This window comes from Haliotis rubra, unplaced genomic scaffold, assembly GCF_003918875.1.
Source record: "Haliotis rubra isolate DU_JTF1 unplaced genomic scaffold, ASM391887v1 Scf482, whole genome shotgun sequence".
Classification (NCBI taxonomy): domain Eukaryota; kingdom Metazoa; phylum Mollusca; class Gastropoda; order Lepetellida; family Haliotidae; genus Haliotis; species Haliotis rubra.
This window is the reverse complement of record NW_025767171.1, coordinates 204,364-229,596: the sequence shown is the minus strand read 5'-3', so window position 1 is coordinate 229,596 and position 25,233 is coordinate 204,364. Positions and strand designations below refer to the sequence as shown.

General features: G+C 38.8%; 1 protein-coding gene across 2 annotated transcripts in view; it reads left to right on the top strand.

Annotated features, from left to right (window-relative positions):
- Window positions 1-25,233, top strand: part of LOC124291131 (furin-1-like) — a 226,591-nt gene that overhangs the window by 127,095 nt on the left and 74,263 nt on the right. For both annotated transcript variants that reach the window (XM_046728038.1, XM_046728037.1), the window contains exon 4: window positions 8,854-8,982. In XM_046728038.1, the coding sequence (XP_046583994.1) occupies window positions 8,854-8,982 (129 nt within the window). The remainder of the gene's footprint in view (window positions 1-8,853; window positions 8,983-25,233) is intronic.

The window sequence follows — 25,233 nt, the reverse complement described above, 5'->3', positions numbered from 1 at the left end:
CAGAATATCTGAGATATATGTGGTAGACGTGTGCTGGCAGTATTGGTACTGAGGCTGGTGTCAAGTCCATCAGTGTCAAGTTTTGAATCTTTAATCTGTTGATATAGATGGAGTAAACTAGGAGCAAGGAAATAACCTCTTTGTAGAATTATTTGAATCACTTTGAATTATTTACTGTGTGTGTGAATAGAACTCCTCATTGGGGAAATAGCATTGTGTTTATAGGTTCCCAAGGTCAAGGACAACAGTCTATTTTAATGAAGAATTTATTTCGGTAGCACTGTATAATGTGACTTCGTCACCTGAGTTGGTCATGAGAGGTGTTCCTCGGGATCGGGTATCAGAATCAGTATTTAGAAGCAGGCATCGATGACAGTCATCAGAGTCAAGGCATCAGTCATCTCAGGCAGTCATCACAGGCAGTCTTGACAGATATTAATCAGAATCAGGGATCAGAATCATTAATCATAGTCAGTCATCAGGATCCATCATCGTAGGCAGTCACCAAAATCAGTCATCATAAGCAGTCATCAGGATCAGTCATCATAGGCAGTCATCAGGATCAGTCATCTTAAGCAGTCACCAAGATCAGTCATAGGCAGTCACCAAAATCAGTCATCATAAGCAGTCATCAGGATCAGTCTTCTTAAGCAGTCACCATAAGCAGTCACCAAGATCAGTCATCATAAGCAGTCATCAGGATCAGTCATCATAGGCAGTCACCAAGATCAGTCATCATAGCAGTCACCAAGATCAGTCATCGTAAGCAGTCATCAGGATCAGTCATCATAGGCAGTCACCAAGATCAGTCATCATAAGCAGTCATCAGGATCAGTCATCATAGGCAGTCACCAAGATCAGTCATCATAAGCAGTCACCAAGATCAGTCATCATAAGGATCAGTCATCATAGAGCAGTCACCAAGATCAGTCATCATAGGCAGTCACCAAGATCAGTCATCATAGGCAGTCATCAGGATCAGTCATCATAAGCAGTCACCAAGATCAGTCATCATAGGCAGTCATCAGGATCAGTCATCATAGGCAGTCACCAAGATCAGTCATCATAAGCAGTCATCAGGATCAGTCATCATAGGCAGTCACCAAAATCAGTCATCATAAGCAGTCATCAGGATCAGTCATCATAGGCAGTCATCAGGATCAGTCATCTTAAGCAGTCACCAAGATCATCATAGGCAGTCACCAAAATCAGATCAGTCATCATCATAGGCAGTCATCAGGATCAGTCATCATAGGCAGTCACCAAGATCAGTCATCATAAGCAGTCATCAGGATCAGTCATCATAGGCAGTCACCAAGATCAGTCATCATAAGTCACCAAGATCAGTCATCATAAGCAGTCACCAAGATCAGTCATCATAGGCAGTCACCAAGATCAGTCATCATAAGCAGTCACCAAGATCAGTCATCATAAGCAGTCATCAGGATCAGTCATCATAGGCAGTCATCAGGATCAGTCATCATAGGCAGTCATCAGGATCAGTCATATAGCAGTCATCAGGATCAGTCATCATAGGCAGTCACCAGGATCAGTCATCATAAGCAGTCATCAAGATCAGTCATCATAGGCAGTCATCAGGATCAAGTCATCATCATAAGCAGTCATCAGGTCATCAGTCATCATCACCAGTCATCAGATCAGTCATAGGCAGTCATCAGGATCAGTCATCATAGGCAGTCATCAGGATCAGTCATCATAGGCAGTCATCAGGATCCATCATCATAGGCAGTCATCAGGATCAGTCATCATAGGCAGTCATCAGGATCAGTCATCATAGGCAGTCATCAGGATCATCATCATAGGCAGTCATCAGGATCAGTCATCATAGGCAGTCATCAGGATCAGTCATCATAGGCAGTCACCAAGATCAGTCATCATAGGCAGTCATCAGGATCAGTCATCATAGGCAGTCATCAGGATCAGTCATCATAGGCAGTCATCAGGATCAGTCATCATAGGCAGTCATCAGGATCAGTCATCATAGGCAGTCATCAGGATCAGTCATCATAGGCAGTCATCAGGATCAGTCATCATAAGCAGTCATCAGGATCAGTCATCATAGGCAGTCATCAGGATCAGTCATCATAAGCAGTCATCAGGATCAGTCATAGGCAGTCATCAGGATCAGTCATCATAGGCAGTCATCAGGATCAGTCATCATAGGCAGTCATCAGGATCAGTCATAGGCAGTGATCAGGATCAGTCATCATAGTCAGTCATCAGGATCCATCATCATAGGCAGTCACCAAAATCAGTCATCATAAGCAGTCATCAGGATCAGTCATCATAGGCAGTCATCAGGATCAGTCATCATAAGCAGTCATCAGGATCAGTCATCATAGGCAGTCATCAGGATCAGTCATAGGCAGTCACCAAGATCAGTCATCATAAGCAGTCATCTTAAGCAGTCATCAGGATCAGTCATCTTAAGCAGTCATCAGGATCTGTCATCAAAATCAGTCATTATGGGCAGTCATCTATTACAGTCATCAGAGGTAGTAATTATTTATGGACAATTGTGACAGTTAGTCATCAGTATTTGCTGTGGTTGCAAGAGAACAGCAGCTAAAATCTGTTACTTTTCTTCCATAAAAGGCATCTGGGCTTCCATATTTCCCATTGATTGTATATACATGATCCAAAGGAAAAACTGTCTGAAAGCTTTAGTTTCCGGAAGTATGGGGTCCGGATTTGGGGCTGAAAGTTTTACCACAAGTATTCATACATTCTATTAAAGTTGTGGGGAGTAATTCACACTAATGTGTTGTACACAATGGCAGACTAAACAAGTAGAGTAATATAACATACACACTACAATGGAAAACAAACACCAGCTGTGTCTATATGCACAGATGCCCATGACAAAGCATGGGTCAGAATATATATCACCCCAGTTGTTTTGTTTATGATAAGATAAGTTAATATGAACTCATACAACCTGGCTGATATTGACCATTAGGTGTATAACGTTCTATATCTCCTGTGCATACCGGGTACACACAGCCATTACACACTGGTGCATTGATCTTGGAAGCAATATTCTGTACTTGTTTACAGAAGAGGAAACAACTATATCATGGAAACGTTTCCCTTTGTAGCCGTAATCGCCAGCTCTTGTTTGGCCAGTTTCTTCTTCATGTCTACTAAACATTACCAGTATTCAAAGATGCTAATTGAATCAATGGCTAGACAGACCCCTAAGTGAAAATTAGATTAGCATAGACTAATTGTTATATCTGCATGACTGATAGTAGCTGTTTGTTATTGAAACGGGAGTAACTGAGTCAGGCAGACAAGTTTCTGGGTTATTTCTTGTATGAATTTAATAATTGCTATGTTGAATAGGAGATACGAGATGTGCCTTGATTGCTTTGGTATTACATGACTTTCTGTTGAATAGCATGGGAAACTTGAATAGAAGAATTTTTATGTTGTACATAGATTCTGTCCTGCTGCCATGGGTTTGGTTTGTTGGAAAAATGGTGAAGGGCATGAGCTATTGAATGCCCTCATGTAGACACATTAATAACAATGAGAGGATACTAGTATCGGAGATGTATGGAATTGTTGGATACCTTCCAGGAGTACTGGAAGAAGCAGATAAACTACCTGCACTTCTCCTATATTAGCAAGGGACTGCATGTTAGTTTCATGAGCAGACGGGGTAGTGATAAGCCAGGTTTACTCTTGAGGAGTTCTTTAGGTCTGATATCTCTGATATCCAGGGACACGATAACCCAGTTTAGTCCAGTTTTCAGCATGCAAAACCAATTATGAAGACTGGGATAGTTTTGCCTTGTCACCAGTGATTAGTGACAAGACACAACAGTTTTGAGGAGTTGTGTTTTCATTTACCGGCATGGTAATGCTTACAACTTTGGGGCATAATGACACCTGCAATATTGGGGCATCATGAATACCCACTTTGAGGCATGACACACAACATTGGGGCATCATGACACCCACAATTTGAGGCATCATGACACACACTTTGAGGCATGACACACAATGTTGGGGCATAATGACACCTACAATGTTGGGGCATCATGACACCTGTGATATTGGGGCATCATGACACCCACTTTGAGGCATGACACACAACATTGGGGCATAATGACACCTACAATATTGGGGCATCATGACACTTGCAATATTGGGGCTTGACACCTATAATGTAGGGTCATAGTGACAAATTTCAAGTCAGTAAGCCTGTGGGACCAGTCTTATTGTAATTGGTTTGTAGGATTTGGAAGCCAAGGATACTGATGACCTTGTCCCCCAAGAATCCCCACAGGAAGATTCAGATAAAATACTCCTTAAGCAGATAAAAGATACTCTTAAACACTTGTACGCAATTTCAAGTGAGAGACTCCACTTTTTGCCGAGAGGATTAGTAATGTCCCGTGATGAAGGTCCAAGAGGAAGCCCTGAAGCATTGTGGCAAACAATAAACAAGTTCTTCTCTATCAATGTTATTCTTTGTCACAACTTAAACATAGCACATGACACATTATTCTCTCAAGTGGCTGTCATTATGAATATAGGTATTTTTGTGGACAAATATTGACCTGGACTATGGGCAGATTATCGCTGCTGTCCGAGATGCCCATGTAGCTGGAGATATTGATTGACTGCAGGATGTTGTAACACTATCACAATCTTCCAGGAATATCCAGAAGGAGACTCGGAGATCATACTGCTTGCTAGATATGTATTTGTACAGGTCAATCTGACATCAAGAATTACATATTGATTTGAACATGTCTGTATAGCTAATGACTACAGTGTATGTATTTACAGGGATGTTCAGTGGAAAAAGGAACTCGATTTTTCCATGCTGTATGAGTAATTATAAGTTGTCCTGTGTCTTGACTGAGCTCTTGACGCTACAATGTGAGGCTGGAGATGTATGATAGTAATGATATAACAATAGGCCTGCTCTGAAGTTTTCACTGATTGCTGTTTGGATGCATGTGTACATCAGAAGCAAATAATTATGAAAATCCTTCTGATGATACATTGGTTTCAGACCAAGCATTTATTGATTGTATATGTAGCATTTTTAAAAATGAGTCCGTATTTTCAAACACAAAAACATCTAGTGACTAGGGCTGGTTAGTTTTATTCTTACCCTTTTCACAAACATGGCGTTACCACTGATTTTCAGGGATCTATTCTTATAATACATGTTACTGTTTTGCCTTTAATGTCCAGTGGAATATGTAAGCAGATATTTGAAACACTTCTCCTGCAAAGATGTGTTATGTACAAGTCTTGATTAATTAAGGAAGAGGGGAGAGGTCCAAGTGTGAATGATGAAACTCGGGGAAGATATGTGAAGTTTCAGATGATGTTGAGATTGATGAGGAGTCTATCATACATCCAGGGTATCACGGTGGGGGACGGCTACCTTGAATTTCACTTTTCACACTTGAAGCCTTGATAGATCCCTCAAGACAGCAAGAGGCAAGATGCTGGGTGTCTTTCCTATTAAGATGAAGCATTTAAAGTGTGCCAAGCTGTGGTTTTTTGGCCATCACACTTCTGAGCCAATGTGAGGCACATGTGTACATCACCTACTGTGCAGTTGCCTGCACTAGACAGGCTTGCGAATTAACTTGTCATGTCTGATTTTGATCTGCTTCATAAAGTTGCTGGTGCAACTGTTTGGCAAGGAATATTACTTTAAACAGTGACTTGTCAAGTGTAATTGAATGAGATCATTGTACATCCTGCATACAATGCTGTACAGCATGCCTCTGTTACACACTGGCAGCCACTTGATTAACTTGTTTGGGGAGGAATTACCAAATATCAAAAAAAAAATTAGTAATTAATGGGAAGAAAATTCTAAGGGTTATTTGGGAGAACAGTTTTCTATTCAGATGATTGTCAGTCAGGAAATTGAATGAAAAAAGTTAAGAACTGAATGTTGTTTTTGTTGATTGCTTTAAGTTTTAGCCTGTGATGTATTCATTTATGTGACATGCTATTCACAAAAACATAGTTTGCTGGATATGCCATGAACAATTTAAGGTATATCAAGGAAAACAGAAGAACAGAGTAGAAGAAATTTCAGGGCTTTACCATGTTCAAAACCCTTGTTACATCATGGCTGCAAGTTCCTACTAAAAGTCAGTGTGGGGAATTAATCTGAATAAGGATTTAGAGCAACATGTTAATTAAGGATTATTTGTAACTAAATGTGTTACAAATATGGATAGTAACTGTGCTGTATTTAGTACTATGTGCATATGTCTGTCCATATGTGTTTTTTAGTTCTTCTAGATGTTTCATAAGCCTTTATGTAATTCAGAATTATGTGTAGCTTTTTCGGTTTAAAAGAAAGAATGAAACAGTTAAATTCCCTGAAAATAAACCCCAGGGGAGGACTACATGCTTGAGGAACTCCATCAATATCTATTTCACAATTGATGAAATATATTGATCAAGCTGTAATGTTGAGTCAAAAAGGACTTGCCATGACCTCCAATGATCTCTGAAGTATCTCCAAGGAGCTGTTGGTGTCACAGACAGATGTTAAATTATGTTAGTGTCATCTGTGTCCCACTCATTGGTATTGTCATGTAATTATCCTTCTCACTAAACAGAGGTACCATAGTCTCTGGAGAGCACTGGGTGATGATTGGTGCTTGTGTAACTATGACATCTGCCTTCACGCTTGGTGGAAGCATGGCATTTGTCTTCATGTTCAAAGTATGGATGATGAGAATGGGAATGATATGTTAGAGGAGCAGTCCTCCGCACCTCGCCTCCATAACCGCACCTCACCTCCATAACCGTTAATTTATGATGAGATGGATGATGAGAATGGGAATGATATGTTAGAGGAGCAGTCCTCCGCACCTCGCCTCCATAACCGCACCTCACCTCCATAACCGTTTAATTTATGATGAGATGGATGATGAGAATGGGAATGATATGTTAGAGGAGCAGTCCTCCGCGCACTCCAGCCTCCATAACCGCACCTCACCTCCATAACCGTTAATTTATGATGAGATGGATGATGAGAATGGGAATGATATGTTAGAGGAGCAGTCCTCCGCACCTCGCCTCCATAACCGCACCTCACCTCCATAACCGTTAATTTATGATGAGATGGATGATGAGAATGGGAATGATATGTTAGAGGAGCAGTCCTCCACCTCACCTCCATAACCGCACCTGACCTCCATAACCTCGCGACCTCGTTAATTTATGATGAGATGGATGATGAGAATGGGAATGATATGTTAGAGGAGCAGTCCTCTGCACCTCACCTCCATAACCGCACCTCACCTCCATAACCGTTAATTTATGATGAGATGGATGATGAGAATGGGAATGATATGTTAGAGGAGCAGTCCTCCGCACCTCGCCTCCATAACCATTAATTTATGATGAGATGGATGATGAGAATGGGAATGATATGTTAGAGGAGCAGTCCTCCACACCTGACCTCAATAACCGCACCTGACCTCCATAACCGCACCTGACCTCCATAACTGTTAATTTATGATGAGATGGATGATGAGAATGGGAATGATATGTTAGAGGAGCAGTCCTCCACACCTCACCTCCATAACTGTTAATTCATGATGAGATGGATGATGATGGTAATAAGAATAATCATGGGAATTATCATCTGTGGACATCCTGTGTGTGGATGCTTATTTGTTTTATTGTCAGACCACAGAGCCTTGTTACATTTCCCTTGTAGTTCAATACAGAGTCGTTCATACACATATGCTCATGATATAGTCAGAATTACACAATCAATGCAGAGATATCTTATTGATGTGGGGGAAGATTTCACTTTTATATTATGTGATATTACATCAGTACTGCTGTGTATACAGGATACCTCGGGGAGTCTCCCTTGGCTTCAAAATTAATGCCCTTATCTGAATAAATAAAAGGTCATTCTCTATTGTAGAGTATCACTGGTGTATACATATAATATTGTCTTAATAATTCATGCAATGTAGACTAAGCATTTATGAATCTTCCTCTTTATCTGTACTGTTGTTGTGGAAATACAAGTCACCTCTGTAAAATGTCATCAATCCCAATTGCGTAGATCGATGCTCATGCTGCTGATCACTGGATTGTCTGGTCCAGACTCGAATATTTACAGACCACCGCTATATAGCTAGAATATTGCTGAGTGTGGCGTAAAACAAGACTCACTCACGCCAGTAAAGCTGTAACATAAGCTGTAAGGAGTCTTATATGGAAAACAAGGCACAATTACAATATTCCAGATACATGACAGCAGTCTGTAAATAGTCACATGTGACCATACAGTGCTGAGCTGACATGATATCTTCATTACTGGGACACCTTGATATCCATCTACCAGGGGCTGGGTAGCCTAGTGGGTAGAGCATTCACTAGTCACACAGAAGACCAAGGTTCGATTCCCCACAATGTGTGAAGCCCATTTCTGGTGTCCCCTGCTGTGATATTGCTGGACTATTGCTACAAATGGCTTAAAACTAAACTCACTCACTCACCAAGTTAGTGGGAACTACCCACCCAATTCTGTTAGTCACTTCTTATAGCAAACAGGGCGCTGTTTATGACAAATTGTAACCTTCATCTTCAGAGACTCACTCTAAGTTAAGATCTTGCTTTTTGATAGATCTTCAGGAACTGAAGGAAGAAATGAGTTGCCTGTTTCACTGTATTTTCATTTTGTATAGAAATAAAATGCTTTCACATGACCATTTGGGTTTGGTGTGATTGCCCTTCGTTTTATTTCAAATAATTTCTTTTTCAGTTATCTATGTTTACATGCTCATGGTAATTGGACAATATTTTTTGTTACAGAACAGAGGTGCTGGTTTGGATATGAATGTCCGAAAAGCATGGAACTTTGGGTACACAGGGAAAGGTGTAACTGTTACAATATTGGATGATGGAATAGAAAAGGATCACCCTGATCTGAAAGACAATTATGTAAGTATCATATTGTCTGTGTCTTTCATGAAGGAAAGAGACCTCCTTTCGCTATGTTAGAGTAAACACAGTATATTGGACACAGCTGCTTCTTCTTCTTCAGATGTTGGGTATGTGTAGCTCGAGTTATGAGTTATGTGCCTGAATTCACTTTCGGTGTGTGGCCGGAGAGAGAGAGAGAGAGAGAGAGGTGTGTGTGTGTGTAGTAGAAGTGAAAGTTAACCTAGGTTAACATCTATGACATTACTCATACATATATATGGGGGCGGTGGGGTAGCCTAGTGGTTAAAGCGTTTGCTCATCAAGCCAAATTCCTGATATGGGTACAATGTGTGAAACCCATTTCTGGTGTCCCCGCTGTGGTATTGCTGGAATATTGCAGTAACAAGTTTAAAAATTAAACTCACTCACACTCACTCATTTATATATGACAAAAATAATGTCCAATGCGATTCCCTACTTTGACTTCTACTACATGTCACCACGATTTTGACTTGCCTCTGCGTGTGTTTGTTACAGGTGCCCCCTATGTTTCATCACAATTTGATAATAATTCATAAACACATGCACATGATACTGTCTGAAATGTACAAACAGCTCTGATTTCAGCAGAGATACCTTCTGGCTTTGACCAGGGTTTTGAAGCCTACTTAAACTTCCACATCCAGCTGATATTCCAACATATGACTCTAATACTGATTAAATTGGCACTGAAACCAAATCACTCATATTGTAAAGAGCAAACAATGATGGTATTTCAACTACATTGTAAGTCTGTTAAGAAAGGGCTTTTCAGATACTGATTGTGCGAGGATCAATATGTTCAAGGTCGCTGAAGAGTATATGTTATATGTCTGTATCTAGGGATATGTGTGCACCTTCTTGTGATGGATATAGACACTAGGTCTGAGGACAGCTCTACGGAGCAGGTGGCCTGCACAACATGAGAATACTGTGGAGAACCAGCATTCACTCATCTATTCCACAGTCATCTTATTGTCCCTGGATGGTGGTGGACAGGTCAAATGTTTTTGTATCATCTGCAAAATATCTAACACACAGTAATCTGCATATTCTAGTACTTTTTACCATAATAGTTATTTAACAACAAAATTGTCTTTTCCATTTTGACTCATTAGAAAAAAATTAAAAAAGAGGTAGACTTGTAAACCATCTCAATTTTCTTTACTTATCTATGACAGCACAAAAATATTTTCCAAACCATTTTTCTTTGTAAACACGTCAAACCATCGATGAAATGAAAGTTTTTGCAGACAGTGCTTGTTTTTCTTTGAGCAAGCTGTCGAAAACATTGCTCTTTTTTCCCCCCAGTATATGCATCCAAATCTGTTTTTACCATGTGATTGCTGTCCTAAATGACAAATTTGTAAGCCAAGGATCTGTTTAAATGTTTGATAAGAATGGGCATCTGTCAGCACTATGTGTGTGCTTTTCAGCACGGTGTTTTTCTGTACAATGCTTTAAGCTCCCAGCCTCCTGTAAGTTGCTCCGTTTCGGGTTGATTGTTTGTCTTGCTTGTTGCATATCTCATTGTGTTTATCTGCCCTGGAATATGAGGACATGTTCCACTTTCCTGTCACACATCAAAGACTCGTCAGTTTATTCAATATATTAGAGTGTCATGAGTCCACACTACACCTTCAGAATTGTTTCAAATTTCGTCTGTTTTCCTCATGTGAGTGTGTAGAAAATGAATACATTGTGTAAAAGTATCTTGTTAACACTGATATGATATTATCTAAAGTTTATGATACAATTTTTTGTTCCAGATTTTATTTTTTACCAGAAAATGACATTTAACGTGACAACCAATCTTACTTGGAGGCTTTTGGTCTTTCCTCACCTGTTAATAATAGCGTTAAGAATTTTAGGTAAATGTTAGTAGTACCCTGTAGCTTTTCTCTACTGTGATGGAGAAGATTATATTCTGATGAACCAAGACTAGATTACCCAAAGATGTTGTCAGAAATATCTCCAGCACATACAAGACACATCAGAATCCTCATAAACCAACCGTTAAGGGCAATGAAATTTGTTCTTGTCTCTTCCTGAACCTGAGATCAAAGATCAGGTATTAAAGTGCCTGTGGCAAGTGGCAGAACGATGTGCAGGAGATGATGCTGCTGCTTCTGCGGCTGCAGGATGTAAGGAAAGGGGGTTGGACTGCAGGAGAGGGGAGCAGGGAAAGATCGAGAACTGCGCTTTGAGGTAGAGACACACAGCTGGGAAGTGTCAGTCACAAAATGCAAACATTTATTTGCACATGTAGTGAGGAGCTTGTTTCCATTGCACTTGTGAGTGGTGAAGCACTTGTACTGTGGGCTGTACCCCTGCCAACTGGCAGTGTGCATGCTTCTTGATATGTTTGTAAGAACATCTGTCATATACTCTGACAAGGAACACAGTGGAGGAGATACACTTATGCAAGCCAAAGACCAACCTGAATTAGTTCCTGATCATTGTAACATTTTGTTATCAAAACCCAAGAAACTAAAATTTGTTGTTTTCATGAGATGAACTTCACAATTCAAGTCAGTTGTAGGCAAAGCAAGGTGTATGTGTTTATGCTGTAGGACAGAGAAAGAAAAAGGTAAAGGAGTTATTTAATAAATTATTTGACTAAGGTATATAGAGAGATATCATATATATATATTATATATCATAAGACTAGCTGTGTGATTATAATGCATGTAGATAATATATATGTATATATCAATGTTATACTCAAGTTTATGTTTTAATATAAACATATATATACACATGCCATACATGATAGAAATATATAGATACTGGTATTCATCCGAATTGGTCATTAGATGTAATAAATGAATAATAAATTAGTTTTCTGTGCATCTTTAAATAATGTGTAAAACAATACCAAGCAGTTAATTGCATTTGAAAAGACGACCAGAAAAGTACTGGCTTTGTGTCATGGCACAGCCATTCTGTATTGTCTTGGAGTTAATGCTAATAGCGGCTTCCTGTTTTCTCTGACAGTCTGACAAGGGGATGTTATACGACCAATTTTGTTTTCCATCTATTTCCTTGGGATGAACTGGTGATTAGACATCACATGATGTATGTACAGGAAACATGTCACTTCACTCTGTGTTTTAGCAGGGAACAATGCCAGATTCTACTGTAAAACACTGCCATTATTTGTGTCCATATTTAACGTATTTCCTGCATGGAAGATGTCCCAGGATGGCACAACACAAATGTTACGTTCAGATTTTATCTTTGTTTCACAAACATTTAAGATGTATTTTTTCAAAAGCGTAGAACAAGATATAATTGAACATGGCAGTATTTGGGAATAATTACAGTTTAGTGTCTGTTTCTGGATCTAATGCACTTAAACCTCTGGGGGAAATGATTGATGAAGAGACTGTGGTAAGGTGAGAGGACACATTAATTCTGGCAACAATTTAAAACATTTCTGAAGAAGAAAGCTTTGTGTCATATCTATAAGTGACTTGAATTTAAATACAGACTTCAAAATTTTCTTTTCAAAATACTTTGGTTACCATGTTTTGATCATGATCAAACAAAGCAAGTACACATTATCCATCCTGTATTACGCTCCTGTTGATTGGGTTTGGATCTTTATCCTCATTGCATTGCCCCCATACTTGAAAGTTTAGATTTCTTTATCTGAGAAATGACTTGATTTTACAGAAGGGTCCTATTTATGATAGTCCATTCTGTATCATTGCTCATCAACTTTGTTTGTCAAGTTTCAAGGAGAAACAAGAACTAAAGGCCATCCTCTATGCTGCTCATTAGGGATTGTTTCATGGACGTCAGCTGCAGAACCTTTTGTGGGCCAGTCAGCTGCTCTTGCAACCCTAATGAACACTCTGCCCTGGACTTGGCAGCAGAGAGAGAGCGTCGATCCCTTTTAACCTTTATTTCACATTAACTTAACTCTCTCAAAGGATGCTCTTTCTGTGCTAATGCCTGATTTGCAATGCAACTCTTATTTGTTTCTTGAAGGTTTTGTTCCGTGGTCTTTGTATATGGGTGTTTGAAATTCAACCATTTACAAATATTCAACCATTTACAACACCAAGTAATGTTTATTCTTTAACTGAAAGAAACAAAGGATGTATTATGCCAGTACATTCACAATTGCCAACTTCACAACTGCACAATTATGAGATGAGAATATTTCAGATTTTAGTAACAGTTGGACAGAATGAGTTGATCAGATCATCAATGCCTGCCGGTGTTTGTACTCCGTCACAGAAAAAGATAAAGTGAAAAAACACAACTAACAAATTCAAATTTTTTCACTCATGGGATTTTGCCATTTGAAGAAGAAAAATATCACAAGCACACACATTACATAGTGTTTATGCCACTGGAGAATAAAATGCTCAAAACGGTTTTCACTCTGGATGTCTGGACAAGTGTCTCAGCAATGGTTCATCAGTATTATTAGGTCCTCCCTATCTTCTGTGGCATATAAAACCAACTCTTGGTGTAGCTTATCAATTACATGTGTTGTATGCTTGGCTGACATTTCCACTGCAGTCATGACTTACTTTATGACGTGAATTTCTCAAATATTACAAGAACTTTAGTAAGGCCAACTTTCAGAAGGTTGTTCAGCTCCATTACAGAAGCAGTACCAGCTCCAGTTTGGTTCCAACTTTGATAATTTTGGTATTTAGAATCTTCCAACAACTACCGGTATTGTATGATAATGTAGATCTTTCACATGACAATAATGAACACCTTGTTATGTCATACAGTACATCAGTAAAATGTGGATATATTCTCTTTATCTATTCTCTTCTCATATTGTTCTGTGCATCCTTTCTTGTGATGCGTGTTAGGGATTATTGTAAATAGGTTTAGGAGCAGGCACTCTAGGCTGTTTTTTTTGTATTCAGAAAGAATACATTTTGTTGACAACCTAAAACGTGGGACAATCATTCAATTTGAGAGCTTCACCTGATTCTCTGGAGTAATGGACATGAGTACTTCCCCACTGTAGGAGTCTGTGTGTCTTCCAAACCCTGAAGACTATTATGTTTCATGTCTAGCACAATTTGGCAAGTCTAGATTGCCTCAGCTTCAGGCATTGTTCTGGGCCCCATCTGGATTCTGTGTTTTGTTTTGTAGATGTATATTTTTATTTGAGATAACTCTATTTCTGGACTAACTGTTCTAGGTTCATGAGAGACATGTTGAAGCAGGATTGAAACCAACAGATCACAATTGTTTGGATGGAAACTTGTAGATGATGGATTACTGGGGATACTGGATCAGAATGAGTCACTGTACCTCATGCTTGTCATACTACGTGATTAAGATGGGATTGACTCGGTTGATACTGGATCAGAATGAGTCAATGTACCTCATGCTTGTCATACTACGTGATTAAGATGGGATTGACTCGGTTGATACTGGATCAGAATGAGTCACTGTACCTCATGCTTGTCATACTACGTGATTAAGATGGGATTGACTCAGTTGATTTTGGTCATAATGATGACAATGATTATGATACAAGCTCAAGCTTTCAGTTCAGACTTGATTACATACAGGCTGATGTGGTGTACCTGGAATATTGCTAACTAATGACGAATATATTTACCTGATCACTCATTTGTTCTGTGTGAAACATTTTTGCAATGTTTAAAGGTTACTTGTAGTTAGTTTTATGGAAACTGGTGCCAGAACTAGGTGACATCCATACCTAAAATGCTTGTCACCTACAACTCATTCTACACATGAAAGTATCAAGGCCTCAACCCACAACCGTCTTCTAATGACCTAGATTTGGGCTATGAATTGATATTAATCACAACCAGTTGTATGCAATGTGTGAACTGAGACTGGAGTGCACTCTGTATGGTCAGTAATGACTGACTGTGTTAATACAAGGGTCTTGTCAATATTGGGGGCTGCAGAGCCGTATTCCTGACCTGGTTGTAATAGAACTGACAGATTGGATGGTTTAGATCCTGCCTTAATACCATAGCCAAGACTTTATGAACCCTTATATTGCATATTTTCCTGTTGGAGTTGGCCAAACATGCTGACTTTGTCGTGGCGAGAATGGCAGATTGTCATAATCAGTGTTCAAAATGGCTGCCTGACCTTACACCATGGGGCAATAATATTTCAGGAGATCCAGTAATTATGCTTCTCTCTCATCTGTCTTTGTTCATTTCAAGTGGAAGAGACATGGTCTGGAAAATAATAAATAGCTTATGATTAATAGTATTTGATCTGTTAGCCAGCTTTGCTTAATCCAGTAGGCTAAGAGACATTTACACAGTGTGCACGTTGTTTATGTATTCATGAATCCATATTGAAGTCAATTCTTATAAGAAAATTGTGAATAGTGGTAACATTAGAGACTGATTATTTGATCATTAGCACAAAAAGTTAACACAGTTAATTTATGTTTATACCTCCATAAACACAAATGATATTGATGTCAGTTCTCAAATAGATGATGTTTGTATTGTCCTTAATCATCCCACACAGTCACTGAGGCCACAATTTACCTGTATTGCTGCTTCTACACAATCAAACAAGAATAAGAAAGGGTTTAAGCCAGACATATTTATAAATGATTTCTTTATCTATAATACTGTGATAAAAGATTGAATTTTTTTTAAAATGTGGATTTGCTTCTTAGAATGTAGGCGACTCCTTTTTGCCATTGATATTTATGCTGTTTTGCTGTTCGGACATTAAGGACCGACTATTGGATAGTTAGGGAGGGACCTGGAATAAAAGAACAACTGTTCCTCTTTGTTTATCTTCTTACATCCAATTATACTAATGTAAAAATACAAATTTTCTAATGTTGGTCGGCTCATTGTCTGATCTTCTTTTTGACTATAATATTGGCTGTTTCAAACAACAAAACACATCTCCCGAGAATATCATATGGTGGTTCCTTCCATCCACCTGACAGACCACCTTGTAATATTGATTCCAGCAAGAGATCTACCAGAAGCCATCCAGGTTTACCAATATTCACCATTTCCCCTTGTCCATTTCAAAGTGGAGGATTTCCTTTGTTTCAGCCCAACAAACATGTAAACAACATTCTCATATTATCGTTAAAGTGCTCTTTGCTTTCTCATCTCGAAGGCCCTTAAAAGCACATATATAAGCCGTAAAAACATGGAATGTACATCTAGTCCGGTTGATGAGAGGCTTGTTTCTAATTGCATCAGTGAAGCTTGAAAGCAAATTGCCATACAGATATTCTCTACAACCTTTAATTTATGGGGAGTCTAATGAATATCAAATTCACTCTCCGCCATGTACAAATTGCCCCATAAGCTTGTTGATTTAGAACTAAAACTGGGGAGTTAGGGGTGAATTTTATGAACTTATCAGTTTCATTGTTGATATCATGTGTCATTTTCAGTATGAAGTGAGATTTTGGGAATGATATTTATTGCATGATCGAGATTATTTATACCAAGTGACTGATATCATTTACTCTCTTTTAAGCCTAAGTAGGACTTGAGAGGTAGTTTTGTGTCTACTTTTGAGGTACAGTATCTTTCGTGGTTGATTTGAAAATGAAAATATTGGACATTTTCTCACATTTTGTTGAGTGTAATTTGGATATCTTCGGAAGAGATGATCAGTACCGTGAACAACAAGCTGTCCTTGGTCAGACGGTGAGGCTTGCTTTTGTATGGTCTGATCTCAAGGTTCATGCTGCTCATTGCTGGCCTCCTCAGAGGGAGTCCCCACTCTCTCCCAGTTTGCAGTTCCAAAGTGATTGATGCAAGAGGATATGGTGTATCTGGCTTTTATCATTTAGGTTTTACAACATATCTATAAACCATCCATTATATTTTTTCATGAAACTTTAAAAGATGTATGGGGATCTGTCACATGGTGCCTTATATTCATATCTGCACATGTGCCACCTCTCCTGCTATTAAAATGACATGTAAAATTGTCAGTATTAACTTCTCTATGATGTCTCAGCTGGGATATTTAATGTGTTTGAAAAGATTTCTGGTGGAACATTGTGAGTTGTGTTTCAAGTCAAACAAAACTAGACACAGTTTCTGGAAACTACACCCTGAGTATGTTGACACGCGTCTGTAATAGACATAAAATAAACATGTTCTGTCAAGTGTGATGCTGGTGTGGCACAGGGAGATCTGGTGGTAAGGAGTTTGCTCCCCCTCCTTCCTCTCTCTCCCCCTCCCTCTTCCCCTCCCCAAACAAAGCTGCTATATATTGGGGTACAGTGTGTCAGTATGTTGAGCTACTCCTGGATGTTTAATCACCTTGTTGAGATCGGTGATGATGGCAGGGCGGTATTGGATAGTGTTGACTTATTGGAAGGTAATAAGTGATCATGCTTGCTAGCATATGTTTTACCCAGTCGGTCTGGCCTTTGAGAAACATAAATATCGGAAGAGGAAGCGTGTAGTAAACAAAAGTATTTCTGTGATCCTTGTGGAGAAGACATTATAGAAAGTTGCTCACCACTCACTACCCAATGGGTTAACTCTGGGCCGGTTCGTCCCTGGAAACCAAGGGGTCAGGTTTCTGTAAGCTTAAACAGGCCTAAGTGGATTATGTTGATCCTGTATCCATCCTAAAAACATGGAAACAGAAGTTTTTTTCCTTTCTGTTCAAACAAGAATTTATGCATCTTCAAACCAATGGAAGACTCTTCGTGCATTTGAGCACAACTCTTCTTGAAAGTTGTGGCATTTTATCTTTGCTTTCTCTCATGAGATTAAAAGAGAACCTAACCTTGTGCCTGAGTAATACGATTCTTGTGTTATCACAGAGATATTTCTGAAGTTGTTTTTTGGTAGACTTCAGCTATCGCTGCATGGATTGTTCACAGGCTGTTTCATCATCACTCACACCTGAGATAGAGGATGTATCAGGGGGAGGTAACTTCAGGAATAGACTCCCAGCACCACTGTTCAAGTCATATTGAAAACATCCTGCTACCAGCATTTTTATAAAGTTAGGATCCTTTAAGATTTTATAAACAGTAAGTTACATACTGAGAGATGTGATGAATTTCTTCTGAATTACAGCTAAATTGTAGCTTATTTTAACATCAGTGCACACTTTCAATCTCCCACTAAACTTGAAGTTCTGAAGGTAATACTAGTTGAGACTGGAAACAGACTTGAGATGGAGACTGGGGCTGAATGTACATGTAAATTCTAATTAATAATTGCATGGTAAAAGTTCCTTGTTAAAGACCATGTTACACATACACTTGTTATTCCATAAACGAGGGACATGCATCTTTCTATGCTCTTATGAAGATCAAAGAAGAAAGTGTATAATCCATAAATACAATACTAGATCCCAGCCTAAACTCCAGTATCTACTGCTCAAATGTTACAAACTGAGTGTATATGATTATATTGGATGGGAAATATACCGGTAGGTGACCAAGTATCGATGATGGCAATGGATATAGCTTGTACGAAACCAATTTGTTTCCACATCAATAATGTGAAAGTGAGCACACAACTTGCATTGATCATTTTCGAGTGTTGCAATTTTATCCTTGACCTCTTCAGTGATACAAGGTCGAAGGTTAATGCGGCTTGTACATGGGAAACACATCAGTAAAAACTATACTAGAGACAAACTTGGCAGTCAAGCATGGGCAGAATGTTCCAGAGGGGAATTCACCATCATTTGTCAGCCATATCCTTCAGTGTGTTTCCTGACTGCAAATCACTATTTATCCCATTACCAAATTACCCGCAGTTTGTCAGCAGTCATTACGAGCAAGCCCTACCTTTGCCCTAGCTGTTAAGTATCAATATTTGAAATACGCGATTCGGAACCATGTTTAAATGGTACAAGTGAAATTCCAATATTTGAAATTGGGAAGCTGGAACTCCAATATTTGGGATGTTAGAAACCAAATTCCTTGGTAACCATTTCGGCACTCTGATTATTGATTTGGTGCTTGTCTGGCGGCCATGGCAGAATTACAAATCATTACTAGGCCATTTCATACAAACATTCCCCCAGAGTGTAGCACAGGCCCTCTAACAGTGTTTACTCATTTGTACAGTTGTATGAAGTCTTGTATGATGACTAATTGTGGCATCATCACTCAAGTCATGCTGCGCCTCTTTCACTGCACCATGCGTCTTCACCATTATTGTTTTGGGATGGAGACTGTCACAATCTCACACTTCAATGCAGCTGATAAACTTCCCTTGCCTGGCTGTGTATTATTGAAGAATTCAGATGTCAAACTTGATTTGCATTTCTTGTTAAGAACAACATATGACCTTGACATAGATAGATGCTCTAAAAAGGAGGAAATTGGAAAGGGGAACTTTATCCGGGGTGTAATTGATTTTCTGCCTGATGAAGTTAAGCTAAAACCTGTACAGCATGTGCATGAAAATGTTATGAATATGCAACCGTCTCCCATCACTCAGAATTGCCAAAATAAAATATATACAATGGTGTTGAAAGGTATATGGAAGAACCTCATGGGTAAAGAGATGGAAGTTTGGTTCCAGGATGGAGGCAGAGCATTTCAACAGTATCTGATGACTGACAAGATGTATCAGATTAGCATCAGTCCTATGGAAGAATATTTAATTTCATGTCAAGCCTTGGACTGAACCATATGGTTCTTATTTGAGATAAAATAATGAATAAGGGAACACGAAAATGAATGATTTCACCCTGTGTGTGTGTGTGTGTGTGTGTGTGTGTGTGTGTGTGCGTGTGTGTGTGTGTGTGTGTGCGTGCGTGTGTGTGTGTGTGTGTGTGTGTGTGTGTGTGTGTATGTGTGTGTGTGTGTGTGTGTGTGTGTGTGTGTGTATCTGTCTGCATCACCTTCTTTTCATCAACCCCCTGGAGTCCTATATATCTAAAGTTCTCCAACTGAAAAGATTCGGTAAGTGCTGGTGCGAGAAGATCGTAAAGCATTCCACTGTACATGCTTCTACTTGTTATTATGCATTTAGAAGTTTTCTGCGTCCCAGAGGATGCACTCTGCCTACTTTCTGCACTTTCAGCATACAGGAATTACGTCCAGTAAATGCCTATATCTGCTGAAGGTTCCTACAACATCTGCAATATGCAAAGCCCATTCTTGATGTCCATAGTACGCCACTGCTGATCTATTGACAGGTCATCAGGTCATTTTTCTTACAGATATGAGAGATGTTAGATATATACCAAACCGTTCGTGAAAAAGGTGGAAGTATAAGAGAAGAATTTGGACATAAAGTTCATCTTCGTCATTACAGAATCAGTAAAAATGTAATGATTTTAAAGTTTTTTCATGTTCATACTTTCTCTGCTGGGTGTACCTGAGTGAGGACTTGTCAGAATAGTTAACGTATTTGCTGCCCACGACCTCATCTGATAGCTGATGCAACTGACGTTAGTGAGCACCCTTAGCAGTGCCATTAAGATTTGCCCAAAACAGAATTAGATATTTCATGTGGTTCACTGATAAAGAAGCTCCACAGGTTGCTGCAAATGGTGGAAGCAAAGTCTGGAGTCTGTGGTGCTGTCTGTGCATTCTGCCCTGATTCCAAGGACCCAGTCTGTCACCCAACGAAGAGAAAAGTTGTACTAAGGAATAAAACAGGAATAACCTACCATTTATGTACACATCACACCAGAATAAGCTGAACAGGGTTCATAATGTCCCCTGCAGGTGTTACTGTAGTCAGATGTATCCATCATGCCTAGGTGCTTGCTGTACAGAGTTGTTTCCCTTACGTGTGCCAGAATCAGATGATGCAATTAAGATTTCACCTATTTTGATCCTTGACTTGTTGTTTTCCATACCAAAATTGTGGATTTTTTGAAAGTTGCAATTTTAGGTTTTCATCCAACATTGTGTGATATGTCTTCTAACAGAGATAAACTCACTCACTCACTCACTGGGCTATCTCTCCCAATCAGTTGAAGTCACTGTGCACTGTATCACTTCAAAATGTCAGTCATGATGACCTGCCATAGTTCAACTTCATCTCCAGTCATTTCCTCCTTTACAAATATAAATTGGGGACAGAGTTTGGTACTGGACGAAGTTCACTTCAGCATTCAATCATGTAGAGGGTTGGAAGTTCAAAATAATTGTAGCTGTGATGATACAAAATGTTAGTCATTTCCCTTCGTAGGTGTTCCTCTGACCCCAATTACCATTCAAGTATCAAATTTTCACATTGACCACGAACCCCTAAACATGAAACCCACTCATTAAGTTGTCAGAAAATGTCAGAAACTGACATGTCATCAACCAAGGTACTCATTTGAGCTCCCAGCCATTAGTTGATGTCTCGTCATAGCAGGACATTCACAGTGTCACTGACAGATCCATTCAGTGCAGCAAATAGGCCACATTAAATATCACTGGCTGGTTGAAGTGTTAGCTCATATAGACCAGCACAACAGTACCTGTATATACTGATACACCAATACTTGCATACAACTATACTAGTATATCAATACTCGTATACACCAGTACAACTATACTAGTATATCAATAGTACCTGTATATACTGATACACCAATACTTGCATACAACTATACTAGTATATCAATACTCGTATACACCAGCACAACAGTACCTGTATATACTGATACACCAATACTTGCATACAACTATACTAATATATCAATACTCGTATACACCAGCACAATATTACCTGTATATACTGATACACCAATACTTGCATACAACTTTACTAGTATATCAATACTTGTATACACCAGCACACCAGTACCTGTATATACTGATACATCAATACTTGCATACAACTATACTAGTATATCAATACTCGTATACACCAGCACACCAGTACCTGTATATACTGATACACCAATACTTGCATACAACTATACTAGTATATCAATACTCGTATTCACCAGCACAACAGTACCTGTATATACTGATACACCAATACTTACATACAACTATACTAATATATCAATACTCATATACACTCAGCTCCCTGAGGAATATACAACCAGAACAGCTTTTGATGCCCTAGAAGGTTAGCAGTCACATTGCCATCACTTCCTACCAGGTACCCATTCACTGCTGGGTGAACAGAGCCATATCTATTTTAGACATATATTGATTTATGATTCCTGAAAAAATGTTTTCTATTATCATGATTTTTTTTATATAACTGTCTCTTGGTATGTAAATATATGTCTTTCTTTTCTCATCTCTCAAGGTAATCCATGGGCATAAGCTCTCATGCAATGACAGGTTGTCCCAGAAGTATGGCTAATGTCGGTGGGCTTTGCCATGCTGTACAGTGTGGATATGTTGGTATATTTCCCAACAGGATAAGTGGTGATAGGTGGAGAGCTGGCTAATCAGGAACATGTTTGCGTCACGGTTTGCATCAACAGTCAAAGATAACTATGGAAACACACATTCTCACCCAGCCAAGCAGGACAAATACCAACACCATGTGATATGAGGCTTCCTGTCATCTTTTTTTAGAAGACAATATCGACCAATATGAGGTGTGTTATGTCCATGTTTTCTAGGTGAATAGGGCAATACACCTTTTTCACCATCCGACTGCAGAGATGTCAGTGAAGGAGGGTGGTTATGAGAAACAGAGGAATGTCTGCCTGTTTCTATTTAAGGTCGTGTTTAGATATCACAATGGACAAAAGTAACTGAAACAGCCATAAAATATTCATATCATAATTAATCAAAACCTGAAATATTTCCAAGGCTTCTTCCACCATCTGCCGAGTTGTGATATCAGTGACTCAATTTCCTTTACATAGACTTGATTCAGGTCTGGAATAATGACAAATTATTTATATTGTCATGGCAACAAGGAGGTGTGTTTGTGTGTTATATGAGGAGGAGAGTATAGATGAATTAAATGAGGATGTGTTTGAAATTAGCTCAAAAATTAATGTAATGCTTGCAAAACTACAGTGTGTGGCATGATATGAGATAATGGCAGTTTCTTATTACATACCCAAAATATTGGTGTAGTCAGGTTCAGATAGACACAGATAGACACAGATAGACACAGATAGATACCATGAGTGACTGATTGTTTGATGCTGATGAAAATTCATGTGTTAATATGTGTCTTGTCTGTTGGTAATGTGTCCAGTTTGATGCTGATGAAAATTCATGTGTTAATATGTGTCTTGTCTGTTGGTAATGTGTCCAGTTTGATGCTGATGAAAATTCATGTGTTAATATGTGTCTTGTCTGTTGGTAATGTGTCCAGTTTGATGCTGATGAAAATTCATGTGTTAATATGTGTCTTGTCTGTTGGTAATGTGTCCAGTTTGATGCTGATGAAAATTCATGTGTTAATATGTGTCTTGTCTGTTGGTAATGTGTCCAGTTTGATGCTGATGAAAATTCATGTGTTAATATGTGTCTTGTCTGTTGGTAATGTGTCCAGTTTGATGCTGATGAAAATTCATGTGTTAATATGTGTCTTGTCTGTTGGTAATGTGTCCAGTTTGATGCTGATGAAAATTCATGTGTTAATATGTGTCTTGTCTGTTGGTAATGTGTCCAGTTTGATGCTGATGAAAATTCATGTGTTAATATGTGTCTTGTCTGTTGGTAATGTGTCCAGTTTGATGCTGATGAAAATTCATGTGTTAATATGTGTCTTGTCTGTTGGTAATGTGTCCAGTTTGATGCTGATGAAAATTCATGTGTTAATATGTGTCTTGTCTGTTGGTAATGTGTCCAGTTTGATGCTGATGAAAATTCATGTGTTAATATGTGTCTTGTCTGTTGGTAATGTGTCCAGTTTGATGCTGATGAAAATTCATGTGTTAATATGTGTCTTGTCTGTTGGTAATGTGTCCAGTTTGATGCTGATGAAAATTCATGTGTTAATATGTGTCTTGTCTGTTGGTAATGTGTCCAGTTTGATGCTGATGAAAATTCATGTGTTAATATGTGTCTTGTCTGTTGGTAATGTGTCCAGTTTGATGCTGATGAAAATTCATGTGTTAATATGTGTCCCTGTTGGTAATGTGTCCAGTTTGATGCTGATGAAAATTCATGTGTTAATATGTGTCTTGTCTGTTGGTAATGTGTCCAGTTTGATGCTGATGAAAATTCATGTGTTAATATGTGTCTTGTCTGTTGGTAATGTGTCCAGTTTGATGCTGATGAAAATTCATGTGTTAATATGTGTCTTGTCTGTTGGTAATGTGTCCAGTTTGATGCTGATGAAAATTCAATATGTGTCTAATCTGTTGGTATGTGTCTTGTCTGTTGGTAATGTGTCCAGTTTGATGCTGATGTCCAGTTTGATGCTGATGAAAATTCATGTGTTAATATGTGTCTTGTCTGTTGGTAATGTGTCCAGTTTGATGCTGATGAAAATTCATGTGTTAATATGTGTCTTGTCTGTTGGTAATGTGTCCAGTTTGATGCTGATGAAAATTCATGTGTTAATATGTGTCTTGTCTGTTGGTAATGTGTCCAGTTTGATGCTGATGAAAATTCATGTGTTAATATGTGTCTTGTCTGTTGGTAATGTGTCCAGTATTGCCCAGCCGTATTTAAGATTGCAGTATGTGGTGGTCTGTCTCACAGTCCATGAACCACATTATTTTCTCTAGTGCCTAGCCTAAATGAAGCAAGTCTAGATTTCCGTCGAATTTCCCATCTCACTGGGGCTCCTTTTCAATTTAAATGTTACTATCAAAATAATGTATATCCAGAGACTAAACATTAGTCTATTTTCATGGTATTTCTGGGATTGCCAACATCAGTGTTTTAGATTGTTTGGCTTCACATTCTATGTGACAACTACGTTTATACAGGGTATGAAACTCCCAAAAATTGCAGCCAGACCAAAGGGCTGGTTAGATGTAAAACTTGCCAGCCCTGACCAAAACTTACCTGCCCACAAAATATCTTCATATAAATGTCTAAATTTACCGTTGTGTTCTCAATCTACTTAAATCAGAAGGTCACTGGAAGGAGTGCAGAAGATCGTAGAAGATAGTAACGCAACAAGGAACTGAGATATTCATCAGGTCGCTGGATATGCCTTAAAAGTACCATATTTAAACTCTAAGAGGAACATGACTTCTTCTTCTAAAATGTTTAGGATACTGGCAAGGGTTTCAGATCAACACAGTTTGCAAACCAGATCACTCATTAATTCTGTGGCAGATAGTTTATTGTGAGCTTTGGGCACCTGCTGACCATACAGTTGGTGTGATCCCCCAACTTCCTGGTAGTGA